The 13,894-nt window shown below is 40.7% G+C and overlaps 1 protein-coding gene across 1 annotated transcript in view; it reads left to right on the forward strand.

Moving 5' to 3' along the window:
- Positions 1-13,894, forward strand: part of HEATR1 (HEAT repeat containing 1) — a 275,600-nt gene that overhangs the window by 209,183 nt on the left and 52,523 nt on the right. Inside the window, 1 exon segment of the mRNA XM_030196518.1 lies at positions 3,219-3,511. Within this exon segment, the coding sequence (XP_030052378.1) occupies positions 3,219-3,511 (293 nt within the window).

The following is a 13,894-nucleotide window of genomic DNA, read 5'->3' on the forward strand; positions in this document are numbered from 1 at the left end:
AGTAACAGCACCTCCCCTTTCATTCCAAGCTTATGGATATCTTCTGTCAGATCCTTGTCCTACATCTCCATTTCTGCTGGAGGTCTGTAGATAACATCTGTATGGATACAGGCATCATCTTCTCTTTCCATATTAGACAGCTGTATAGAAGTCATGAGGCAACCAGCTTTATGGCACTGCTCTAGTGGCCTTCTATAAGGCACATCTACAGCAGCCATATAGATTTCCTCAATTTCAGTAGCTGGCTGTGTGGATCTCCTGCAACAGTGGGATATACATTAAAGTGCAGTAGTTCTCTATAACAGTTGTTTTCAACCCAGTCCTCAGAGACTTCCTGTTCAATTGGGTTTTCAGGATATCCACAATGAATATACATGAGAGAGTTTTTCATACCAAGAAGGCAGCACATACAAATCCTATCTCATGCATGCTTATTGTGGATATCCTGAAAACCCAGCCTGTCAGGTGGTCTCTCAGTTGAAACTACTGCTCTGTACTACAATTGCGCTAAATGGTTGTATGGCACAGCTGCAGTGGCCGCTTAGGTGGCTTAACTACAACTGTCATCTGTATAGCACAATTGCAGCAACCACCTGCAGGGCACAGCATGGCTGTGTCAGCGAGCTATATGACACAGCTGTGATATCCAGCTCTATGTTAGTGCAATAGTTCTAAACCACTGTTTCCCCTGAACTAAGGTTCAATGAGGTGTACAGTTAAAAAAGTAGTATTACAGAGCATAAACAAATAATAAGAATTTATTTAGCATAGTAAATCAAGAGGAAATTATGCCTCATTCGAATAGGTATGTTTTCAACATCTTCTGAAAGTTCAGTTCTGCTCTACTCGAATAACCAATGGAAGAGGGTTCCATTCAGGAATATCAATAACACTCACCTGTACAGCAGCCACATGTAAGACTTTTCTGTCTCATTTTCCCTTAGAGAACAGAATACACCCCTCCCCCCCCATCTGTATTTTACTGCTTTCCAAATTGCTATAGTGCATACCTGTACCAGCAGGTTAATCGTAACCACTGATAGGCAGTATATCAAATCCCATCCCATTTCACTTTCCTCTACTGCAGTACAGTGGATGACTCATTTACACCAGTCATTTGTTTAACCCAGCCACTCCAGTTACCTGTATTACACCAGCTGTTTGATAAACATGTCTCTATTGCACAGCAGCATTGTTGTGCACTTGTGTTTGATGTCTCTGGTGTATTGGTACCTTGGGTTCTTCTAACATTGACTCACTCTCTTTTCTTTTCAATCTAGTGTTCTCTGGCTGTCAAATGAAGGGCTATATTTGTCCTTAGGTGTCTACTAAGTTCCTTGTATGATGCAGTGTGATCGTTAATCTCCCGAATGCAGTACTCCTACGATGGCACTTTGGTTACTGTTGTTCGCACAGTTTCCAGGCTTATGGGTGTTCCTTTCCTATCCATGGTTTTAGTTCTAACATTTTGACTTCTATGTCTGAAAAGGGCAGTCTTGGCTCTAAGTCAGCTACCAGCCTTTGTCTCAACCCACCCAAGGGGTTAATTCCTTCTTTACATTACCTACCCTTCCTTTCCTGCTTTCAGGATGGTGTTTATAACCGACTACTGTCAATTTTTCTTCCTAATTATGACACCCTTTGATACAAGGGAACTTTGGGAATTTCATTTAGAGATACCATATCCTTAACTTCTGCTTTCATTGTCCTTAGGCTGTGCCTTATAGAGATCTGTTGGGAGGAACTCCAACAGAACCTTTAAGACCCTTGACATTTTTCTAATTCATAATATTCTTGGGCATTCCACCTTGTGCATGCCAGTAATTTAGGGTTTTTGGTTTTCTTTGCTCATTTTCTTCATGGAGCTTTGGTTCCTATGTCTGTCTTGATAGGATTAATATACTGCGGACACTTTCAAGGAATTCCAGCTTTAGCCTTTCCATGCTCTCGTATTGTTTTGATCTTCTGGTTCCACCCTTTTTAGGTCCTACTTTGCTGTATCTCATTGATTCTGGACTGGTCTGGTATGGATGAAAAGGAAGGAAAAATTGTCTTACCTGATAATTTTCTTCCCTCTAGTCCTACCAGACCAGTCCATAAACCCTTCCTGATTTATTTTATTTCCCCTATGGAGTGTCTTTTCCTATATCTTTTTTCTAGTAGATTTCATGCCTCCTTTTTTTCAACATTGTTTAATGTGCATAGTTTTACATACCTCCTGACGTAAGTGAAATATTTGTATGTCAGTAGACTATATGCCTCTGTTGTTACTGTATATAGTACATGATGTGACATTTATTTCCTATTCCATATTGACTGGAAGTTTGTTCATGAGCACCATTGCTTGTCTGTCTGAAATACTGAACATTCTATGCATGATACCCTTATGGGGGAGTCACAAAGAACTACTTTCTGTGTCGCCATCCGCTGGTTGGCAGACACATCCCACTAGTTCAGGAATCAGCTGGTAGGAATGAAGACAAGAAAATTATCAAGCAAGATGTAATTTTGACTTTTTCTATGTCCTACCATCTTGTATTTCTAAAGGAGCTATTACATGAAGCTTTTGCACCTGGAGGGATGGTTGGAGGGATAGTGCACCTAAAGAAAGATTTCCTAAAATGAGTTTTGAAGAACTGGGTATTTAGGACTAGTCTCTGTCGTATCCAGATGCAAAGACATCTTTACACAGTTTAATTTCATATTTTTTTTTTTTACTACATTTTAGTTCATTTTGCCATTGTGGTATCTCTTACCCTAGCATTCAGCATTGGACCTGGAAGTTGTCATTGGAACTTGCTGTCATGCTCAAGCTCTTGTTCAGTGCACAATGCAGTCCTACACTGAACTGTGCAAAATATTTGCAGTCCTCATATTCACCATACTAATCTTTAAATATGTTCAGAATATTGAGAGACATCTGTGAAATGCTAGCTTGATTTTATAATGTGCTTCCTCACTGGTTAATTTCATTATTTACATCATCTTCCTAAAAATGCCCAGGATGGGTTCCATAAAAGCACTTGTAATACAAATAGAAATTATACAGATCAAATAATTAATTAGGCTGTTTGTATATCTTTGAAAAACCACTACCACTGATGGTACATTGTCAACTTCCAGCAATTCTGGTATAAGAACTGAAACTGGGATATGGGTTTTTATCATCTTGTAGTTCCTATTTTTGCTTTATTCATTCTGCTATCTCTCCTTTTCAGATTCAGCTGCTGTTAGGACTCACTGGGGATCTCTTGTCTATCGTGGGCCGTAAGGCAGACACAGAAGAGGAGGAACAGGCCATCAACAGACAGACAGCGCTGTTCAGCCTGAAACTGCTGTGCCGGTGCTTTGGTGCATCAGAGCAGGAAGTGTTTGTGCCAGTGCTGACTGTAGCTGTGGAGTTGATCTGTGCAGAAGGGCAGGAGAACAAGAACGTGATGGGTAGTGCACTGCTCTGCATAGCAGAGGTTACCAGTGCACTGAAGGCACTGGCAATACCACAACTTCCAAGGTATCTTTCTGCACCCCTGCTGCTTTCAAGGGGTTAGCTATCTCCTCTACCACCTTTCTCTACAGTATGCAAACATGTGATAAAAACTAACAAATAAGTTTTGTGAAGGTGATTTGTTTTGCAAGATATACTTCCAGGGATAGTAGGAAATGATGGTACCTGATGACATTAGAGGCAGGTTGTAGAGAGTACTGTAATTGGCTTTTGCTATTGATAAAATGAATCAGTCACAAAACTGGATGATGTCATTCAATAACACTGGAATAGAAAGCTCTCTCAGATTTGGCTGAAGCTTATGAGCATGTGTGGGTGGTCGTGTTCATTATTACCCCTTTCACTGGTACCTCAATGTTTCATTACATTACATTTAAGGCTTGTAGGCCATACATACCATAAAATAGTTCAAAGCGGCTATCAAAAGAAATAACGGAGGACAAACTCCCAAGCTCACATAAAATACAAAATAACAGAAACTTACACAATCAATGTTTTTCAAATTTTAAAAACAGCCAAGTTTTTAGCAGTTTGTGAAAGGTCCTGTAATTGAGTTCACAGGAAACAAAAGCTGGAACTAAGTTCCACCATTTTGCAGCCTGATACATAAACCCTAGCGAAAACGTAGTCTTGTAATGAACCCTAAGAACAGAAGGAAATTTGAAGTGACAGGAAATGTCTTGAAGTGTGTAAATAATTCTCTCTAATAGCATAATCAGAGGTAGCATATATAATGGAGTGCAACCATATAAAATAAAAAGATAAAATAACACGATTTGAAAACAGCTTGCGCTTCCATTGACTACCAGTGTAGTTTGCAGAGTAATGGTCTGGCGCTCTCATATTTAAAGGTTCTACATATCAGCCATGCAGCTGTATTTTGCAATGTGTGAAAATGACACTGAATGGCAATACTGCAACCCACATAAAAGATGTTGCAGTAGTCAGTGACATCAATATTTTAACTATTAATCAAAAAATGTTAACCTCCAAGCAAGACCTGATGCATCACAATTTCCATAAAAGTTTAAATATCCTAGATGTATTTAATTGCATATGGAGTTCAAAAGTTAAATACTTGTCCAATGTCACTCCCAAAATCTTCAAATAAAATTCCAACTGATATGTAGCTCCATCTAGCTCAAAGCTGTCCCCGTAATTTGTGCTATTAAAGTGACTAAAAATTTTAAAATGTTGTCGTTTCCATATTCAGCGTTTGTTTGAATAATGTTGCCCATAGCTTCAAACACTTTAATCTTGAGACATGTAGTCTGAAAATCGCCTTCAAATGGAATATAAATGGTGATGTCATCTGCATAGATAAATGGGTGTAGACCTAGGATCTCCAATAAAAAATACCCAGTGGAGCCACAAGAAGATTGAATAAGACGGGGACAGAGGAGACCCTTGTGGTACTCCACACTTAGGGGACCATTCCTCTGATAACTCACCCTGCATCTTTACTTGATAAGATCTCCTAGTAAGAAACGCTTTAAACCATCACCAAACTGGACCTGTTATCCCCAAGTCACTTAAATTTAACAATGTATCATCATCATCAAAGGGATACAGTGGTGTCCTTGTTCTCCCTCTGTTGCTCCGAGTCTGATGTAGAAAGCTCACCAGCATCACCAAGATTAGAAAGGGAACAATCCACAGGTCTCCCATCAAATCCTTCTCTTCTTCCACGTAGGAGTACTTCACAATACAAAGATATCTCCTATCTTCTTTCAAAAGATGGCAAAATAAATTCATTTTCCCAATTTCAAACAAAGAAGTGTCAAGATCTGATTCTTCAATCTATTGAAATACAGGATACCAAAGTAGTAGTTGTCATAACCATCCACAAGCTACCTACAGTATTTACAGATGAGCTGAGCAGACCCCAGTGTCAATCCAACTGGTAACCAAAAAGTTAGACATAAATTGTAGAGTTCATTCTGTCCCAGGATTTAACACTCAGCCATTTCATCAATAAGTAATTCTTATCAGTTATGAAAGGAGCATAGATGTCCTTGTTTTAACCTGTGTCAAGTGTTTTGAACCTGTGCCTAGTGTTCTAAACCTGTGACTTAATCCAGTCAATCTGGTTACATAGAATCTGGTGACTCTGGTGTCTGTCTTAAAGGTGCGTTCATTAGAATTGTGTTTTGAATCTTCACTTCCGGAGACTTAATTCAGTCAATTTGGTTACATAGCATCTGGTGACTCATAGACTGTATCCCTCTGGAGGAAGGGCAATTGTGTACAGCTGTGTGATAAAAGAAAAACAGAACTTGGTTTTACCTTGAGACTTGTCTGAGTTAAGTTGGGCATTTTCAGACTTGGTTTGATTGTAAACTGAGGTTACCTGTGCCCTAGTCCCACCCACCCCTAGGTGAACTCCCTTTATATAGGGCAATCAAGGGACAAGTATCTTCATTACCCTTAATTGGTGAATCCTACTTCTTGTTATTCGCTATCATAGTTCACCTTTTCCGCAACTTGAGTATTGTGTTCAATTTTGGTTGCCGCATCTCAAGAAAGATATAGTAGAATTGGAAAAGGTGCAGCGAAGGGCGACTGAAATGATAGTGGGGATGGGACGACTTCCCTATGAAGAAAGACTAAGGAGGCTAGGGCTTTTCAACTTGGAGAAGAGACGGCTGAGGGGAGACATGATAGAGGTATATAAAATAATGAGTGGAGTGGAACAGGTGGATGTGAAGCATCTGTTCACGCTTTCCAAAAATACTAGGACTAGGGGGCATGCGATGAAACTACAGTGTAGTAAATTTAAAACAAATCAGAATAACTTTTTCTTCACCCAATGCATAATTAAACTCTGGAATTCGTTGTCGGAGAATGTGGTGAAGGCGGTTAGCTTCGCAGAGTTTAAAAAGGGGTTAGACAAGTCCATAAACCACTACTAAATGGACTTGGGAAAAATCCACAATTCCAGGAATAACATGTATAGAATGTTTGTACATTTGGGAAACTTGCCAGGTGCCTTCGGCCTGGATTGGCCGCTGTCGTGGACAGGATGCTGGGCTCGATGGACCCTTGGTCTTTTCCCAGTGTGGCATTACTTATGTACTTATGAATCACATCAATATGACCTTCATTCAGTGCAATACATGTTCTGCTTTAATCCTGAGGCAAACTATCTGGAACCTTAGAGCTTGTCCTATCTGACTCCAAATATCAGCTTTGAAAGATGAGATCAACAAACTCAAGAAGGAATTAGCTACAACTAAAGAAGCCTCCAGGATTACTCATTTTCCCAGCCAATTTACCACCACCACTTCCATGGAGAATGAAACAACAGAGGAATAGATGGGTCACAGTAGGCTCTGGTTGACTAAGATTTGTGACACAGAAACACGCTCCCAAACTTTGCCCCTGTCAAATTATTTTGCTGCGTTGCATCATTATGATGCTGAAAAAAGAAGTACTGTGTGGAACCAATGAAGGTAACACAACCCAAGAAACATCCCCCAAATAATGACAGATTGGTGAAAAGCAGAAAATTCTTACTGCTCGGAGACTCCATTATCAGAGGCATTAACTTAAGAACACTGTTCAAGGGCTTCAACCTAGTGAAGTGTCTTCCAGGATCTTCAGCTACAAGATGTACAGACCAAATATTGAAAGTGATCCGAGAAAAGAGCAAGGCTTCTAACACTGATGTTGTAATTCACCTGGGGACAAATGACCTGGCCAACAATATCAAGTTTACAACACAGAGAGCGTTCCAGAAGCTTGGGCAGGGACAGAAATCTTTGTTTCAGACTGTGGCTTTTTCTGAACTAATTCCCACATGGGGGAAGGGAGAGGAAAGACTACACAAAACAGTAGATTGCAATAAGTGGCTTGAGTCTGGTGTAAAGAAGGAGGTTTTAGGTACATAGGAGCATGGGGTAATACGTGGAAAAATAACAGGCGTACTGTAAATGATGGGCTACATCTTTCTGTGATGGGAAAAGGGATCCTGGGGAAAAATTCAGACAGTATGTTTCTAGACATTTACTACTACTACTACTACTTAACATTTCTAGGAGCGCTACTAGGGTTACGCAGCGCTGTACAAAATAGACAAAAAGGACGGTCCCTGCTCAAGGAGCTTACAATCTAAAGAACGAAATGTCAAGTTGGGGTAGTCTAGAAACAGTCACATATACTATAGATTATATCCTCAGTTCAATGAAAAGGTCTGTGATAAGCTTCCAAGAGCTAAGCTCCCTTCAATAGTCAGTGGAGAGAAACGAAAGCTAAACCCACAACCTGTTCTTGAAAGCTAGCCACAGTTAGATTGAATTAGATGGATTCCACATTTTAATTTGAAACTTAAAGGTTATTTATCTATCCCTTGACAGAAAGTACGTTTAAAAATCCGCCATTAAATTGGACAAAAGGTTTCATTTCTCAGCATTGTACAAAATATATTTCGTGTTCCCCAAAGCATGACAAGTTAAGCAATGAATGCTGCTGCTACTGGATATTTTTTTATGTCTCCTTCGTATAATTTCTCTATGCACAATGTTTTTCCAAATCAGTCATTTTTCATCTCAACGAACAGCTCAGGCATCTGCTCCGGGTGGAGCTCAAGTCTTTATAGGCCCAGCAGAAATCGATTGACTTGAGTTAAATAAGAAGATTTTACGTAGTCCTCAAGTTCACCCTTGCTGACCCCAGACATATTCTTTATTCTTGATGTCAGACAGATCTCCACTCTGTAGAAAGCTTGAAGAAAAATTCTTTAGCTCCCAACGCTTTCCTCTGTCCTACAGCCTTTGGGAATTTGTATTTGTAAAATCCACTGGGGCATTCCCAAAAATTGGGCGATTCCCCAAGACAGCAGCCAAAGCTCTCTCTGCAGTCTGCCTCATGGTCTCCCCGCACTGCCACATCCACTTGTGGTAGGAGCCAAACTTCTTCATTACTGATCTCTCCTTGACCAACAGCACTAAGTTATCATCTAGTTTCCTGTTCAAAGACTTCCGGTCATTCTTTTTATCTGCTTCTGTAATACGAGGACCCAAGTTTGAACTCTTGAATTTTTGCTTCCCATATCTCCTCCAGATCTTCTGCAGTCACAAGTTGTTTTCCGTCGTCTTCCTCATCAGAGTCATAATTTCAGACTGTGTTGTCTCTGCATCCACTCTTTATCCTCCTTCAGGACGGATTTCATGATCTGAATATAAACTAGAGGGTAGGGGTGACAAAAGAAAAAAGAGAATTCGGAACATCACCCCCAGAATAAACATGATGGCAGAGGGGAAAGGTCATGTAAATATAGAAAACCACCTAAACTCACTAAGCATGTGGGAAAGCAATGAGCACAAATGCTCGTAGTCTAAGTAAAAAGGTTTCAAGACTTGCAGGCCCTGATGTTTTGAAGAAAACTTGGATATTGTTGCTGTTACAGAGACGTGTTCACAATTCCCATGAGTGGGATGTGACCATACCGGGCTATAACCTATTTAAGAAGGATAGAGAGGGCCGAAGAGGTGGAGGAGTGGTGCTGTATGTGAGAGACGATATCAGAGCAGCTGAAATGTGGGGAACCTGGGGAAAGGAAGAAGCTTTATGGATCATCCTGGAAAGAGAAGACGGAAAACTGTATCCACACGGGGATTATCTACAGACCTCTGGCACAAACGGAAAAGTTAGACAAGGATCTGATAGAAGATATTCAAAAAATGGTATGAAAGGGGAAGTGCTACTGTTGGAAGATTTCAATTTGTCTCACATGGATTGGAATGTCCCATCTGCAGAATCGGAAAAGAAGTAGGGAGATTGTGGACACCTGTCAAAGTGCGTTGCTCAGACAAATGGTGACTGAACCCACAAGGGAAAGGGTCGATGCTGGATCTAGTGCTCATGAATGGAGGAAGTGTTTCCAATATACAGGTGGGTGCCCACCTATGTAATAGTTATCATCACACCACATGGTTTGATATAAGGGCAAAGGCGGAGTGCGGGTGCACAAAATTCAAAGTACTGGATTTCAAACGTACTGATTTTGATAAAATGGGGGAATACCTGAAGAAGTAGCTATTAGCTTGGCAAGGCATAGGAGGTGTGGAAAATCGGTGGTCAAAGCTAAAGGCTACTATAAATATGGCAACTGATCATTATGCAAGGAAAGTAAACAAAAGCAAGAGAAGCAGGAAGTCTGTATGGTTCTCCAAACAAGTAGCTGAAAAAAATAAGAGCAAAAGAAGCTTTGTTCAAGAAATACAGAAGAACGCAAGTAGAGGATCCATAAGCTGAAAGGACAGGTGACAGAGGATGGTGGTAAATGGAATCCGCTCGGAGGAAAGGAAGGTGAGCAGTGGAGTTCCTCAGGGGTTGGTGCTGGATCGTATTCTGTTTGTTATATTTGTGGGAGATATTGCTGGAGGGTTGGAAGGAAAGGTTTGCCTTTTTGCGGATGACACAAAATAGCCAATAGAGTAGATACCATGGAGGAAGTAGAAACAATGAGAAGGAATCTCCAAACGTTACAAGAATGGTCGAGGGTCTGGCAGTTAAAATTTAATAACAACCTATTAACACAGGGGAATAATGCTTCAAATCAGAGTACGAAACCTTAAATTAAGCATTACAACTGTACGCTAATATTTTCCTAAACCGGATTTTTTAATTTACTAATACATGCACATATAAGAACAACAAACCCACATTAGGTTTCCAGAGCTCCCTTTCTTCTGTCTAGCTTCCACTCAAACAAACAACCCCATACTGCCTAATTAATCAATCAACCCCAAACACCATTAGTTACTAAGTACACATTGACTAGAACTTGTAAAGAATCAATCTGCTTCACTAAACAGTGATCAGATTCAGAGATCATAACAGTTCAAAGTCCAAAATCATAAAGGGAACTTACTCCCGCTAAGTTTCTTCACTAGTGGTGAGGAGAAGATGAATACGTAAAATTTCAAGCCTTCACGGTTATTCAAGTTCCAAAAACCTTTAGATGACTGTTGTTCAAAACCAGGTCAGCTTGAACGGATGTAACTCCAGCTTATATCCGTGCTTGGCAGTTCAGCTTGACTGGAGGAGAGGCTCTGTGAGACCCACCAAAACTCAGCTATTCAGTATGAGTTTAATTATTCCCGTTCCTCAATGCGAGACTGCATTTCGATGATTCTTCATCAGGAGGAATTTTTTCTCAAAACCTACAACATTGATCAAACCATATCTAAACCCTCAAATAAATAAATATCTAAACCCTCAAATATCACAGTTACAAAAAAACCATAAACATATCATGTTTAATTCTATTAGTGCTATATTTTATGACTGCTTACCTTCAAGACTTCTGTCTAAGCGGGGTGTCCCAGGCACCGCCCCTGAACGTTGCTGATGTCTTGTGCTCTTACGGAATTTAAATACCTGAACGGACACCCCCCTCCCGGGTCATTTCCAACCACTATATCCATTCTTCTTCAAGGTTAAATCCCCTTGGGGCTACTGTACCCATGTAAAAATAAAGCGTTGTTCAATAGTAAATAATTGGGCACTGACATCACCGCCTCTTTCGGGGGAGGGGGGGGAGCAACTTGTACTAACACTAAGCATTTTAAATTCTCCAATGTATGCCCCTGACTGATCCAGTGGGATACCACGATGCCTCTCTTTTCTGAGTTCTAAGGTTAGTAGTGTGTTCTCAAGCCTATGTTTGAGGTTGTGTCTTAGTATGTCCAATATAATATAACTGACAGACAAAATATGCAGTAAACTACACGTTCACTTTTGCAGGAGGTATTAGCTCTCAAATAAAATTTGTGTGTGGATCCTGGAATGATGATTCCACTTAGTGGTAACTGAATATTTACAGTAAGTACAATTCCCACACGGAGAGTGGCACCCATCGAATCCTTCAGAGCTTGTTGTTTGAGTAACTCGCCCAAATTTGCCTTACGGCGATATGCAATTTTCGGGTGCTCATTGAATACAGAGTGCACAGACAGCACATGCCAGTATTTAAGTACATAAGTAGTGCCATACTGGGAAAGACCAAAGGTCCATCTAGCCCAGCATCCTGTCACCGACAGTGGCCAATCCAGGTCAAGGGCACCTGGCACGCTCCCCAAACGTAAAAACATTCCAGACAAGTTATACCTAAAAATGCGGAATTTTTCCAAGTCCATTTAATAGCGGTCTATGGACTTGTCCTTTAGGAATCTATCTAACCCCTTTTTAAACTCCGTCAAGCTAACCGCCCGTACCACGTTCTCCGGCAACGAATTCCAGAGTCTAATTACACGTTGGGTGAAGAAAAATTTTCTCCGATTCGTTTTAAATTTACCACACTGTAGCTTCAACTCATGCCCTCTAGTCCTAGTATTTTTGGATAGCGTGAACAGTCGCTTCACATCCACCCGATCCATTCCACTCATTATTTTATACACTTTCTATCATATCTCCCCTCAGCCGTCTCTTCTCCAATGCCCTATCCTAGGTGCACAGTACAAAAATGGAAGCACACACGCCATTGCTGTCCTGGAGGTCTTTTGTTTAGATGAGAACAACCATGATCTATTCACATGTAACACCCTTTTGTATGCCTTCTTTAAAATCCTTATTGGATAGCCTCTTTGCATAAACCGACACATCATGTCTTTAGACTGTTTTTTTTTAACTCTTCAGTTGTGGCATTGATGCCCTGGGCTCTGATGGGAATGGGAATTTCTGTGGTTTTTCCAACTACATTCAAAGCGGTTTACATATTATATACAGGTACTTATTTGTACCTGGCACAATGGAGGGTTAAGTGACTTGCCCAGAGTCACAAGAAACTGCAGTGGGAATTGAACCCAGTTCCCCGGGATCAAAGTCCGCTGCACTAACCACTAGGCGGCTACTCCACTCCTTGGCCCTGGAGTTCAAAATCCAGCCAAGAGGTACTGGATTTTCCCAGTCTCAGATAAGGAGTGCAGAGGGTCAACATCCCTGCCCTGAGGCCCTGTTCAAGAACTGTGAGCAGTTATTTTCCTGAAACTCCCCAGGTGCTACCCAAGTAGTGACAAAAGTATTCAGATAGTTTTAATATTGATCCTTATTCAGTTACTTGTTATTGCTTGTTGTTTTTCCATCTGTTTTATATCAGTCACTGTGATAATAAATCCATTAATTTACTAGCTCTGATATCTTGGACTGAATCCTGGTGGTTTGTGTTTTGGGTCTATGAGTACTTTCTAGGAACTGTGGGACCTCTGGGAGTTTGGCCTCTGTCTCCTAGAAATCACCGGGGAATAACTGCAGCAACAAAACAGACAAATGCCAAAGCAGACACTGTAAAGTCCAAAATAAGTCTTTATTTAAGCAAATCTCGACATGGCCACGTTTCGCCAAAGAGGCTGCGTCAGGCGTAAACATAAACAACTAACCAGGGTTTCTCAGCCTTTGCGCTGGTAATGAAACTAAACATCCAAGATGACTTGAATAAATCTTTCCCTCCTTTGGTCCTGACCAGTATCTTTGCCCTGAAGTCTATCCTTTCTATTTGGATGGAAGCAGTGGGGCCCTCATTGCAGCAGTGGAGGGCAATGATAGTTACTCAAAATGCACCTGGACCGTGTTTGAGTTAAGGATTTTTTCTCATTCTACAGGACACCACTTACAAACTGTTTAGGGTCAGTTTTCACACCGAAAGCTCGCAGTTTTCTTTTGAATTATAGTTCTGTACTAGTGTTCTATCCATTCAGGCTATCAGGAAAGGGGGCGGTTTACAGTTTATCACATTGTAATTTAAGGCAGCAGGAGGAGTGCCTAGTGGTTAGGGTTGGTGGACTTTGGTCCTGAGGAACTGAGTTCGATTCCCACTTCAGGCACAGGCAGCTCCTTGTGACTCTGGGCAAGTCACTTAACCCTCCATTGCCCCATGTAAGCCGCATTGAGCCTGCCATGAGTGGGAAAGCGCGGGGTACAAATGTAACAAAAAAAATGTCTTTTCATTGCTGTGTACTGTTTTCTTTTTCTTTTTCCTAGCCAATAAAAATGATTTAAACATAAAATTCATAAACATGGGATTCCAGATTCTCTTTTTAGATATCTTATACCATACACCCCCTCTAGAAGCTTATGTTTATCAAATTAGAATCTACTCTCACTATACCTACAGTCTTTTGGGGATTCTATCTTCAATGTAATAGGCCCTACACTTTGGAACCATTTACCCAATGGTTATTCAATGTTCAAAACCGAATTGAAGACCTGTTTGTTTTGGCTGGCTTTTACTTTAGACTCTGTGAAGCATGAATTGGAATGATAAGAGGCAACTTGGTTCCAGCTGGGACCAAATAAATCAACTCTACTCTTAATCTTTGCTATAAATTATTGTGATTTTCTTCTGTCCTCTTTACACTCGTGATTTTACTCTCTCTCTCTCTCGTATAG

This window comes from Microcaecilia unicolor, chromosome 3 (genome assembly GCF_901765095.1).
Source record: "Microcaecilia unicolor chromosome 3, aMicUni1.1, whole genome shotgun sequence".
Classification (NCBI taxonomy): Eukaryota; Metazoa; Chordata; class Amphibia; order Gymnophiona; family Siphonopidae; genus Microcaecilia; species Microcaecilia unicolor.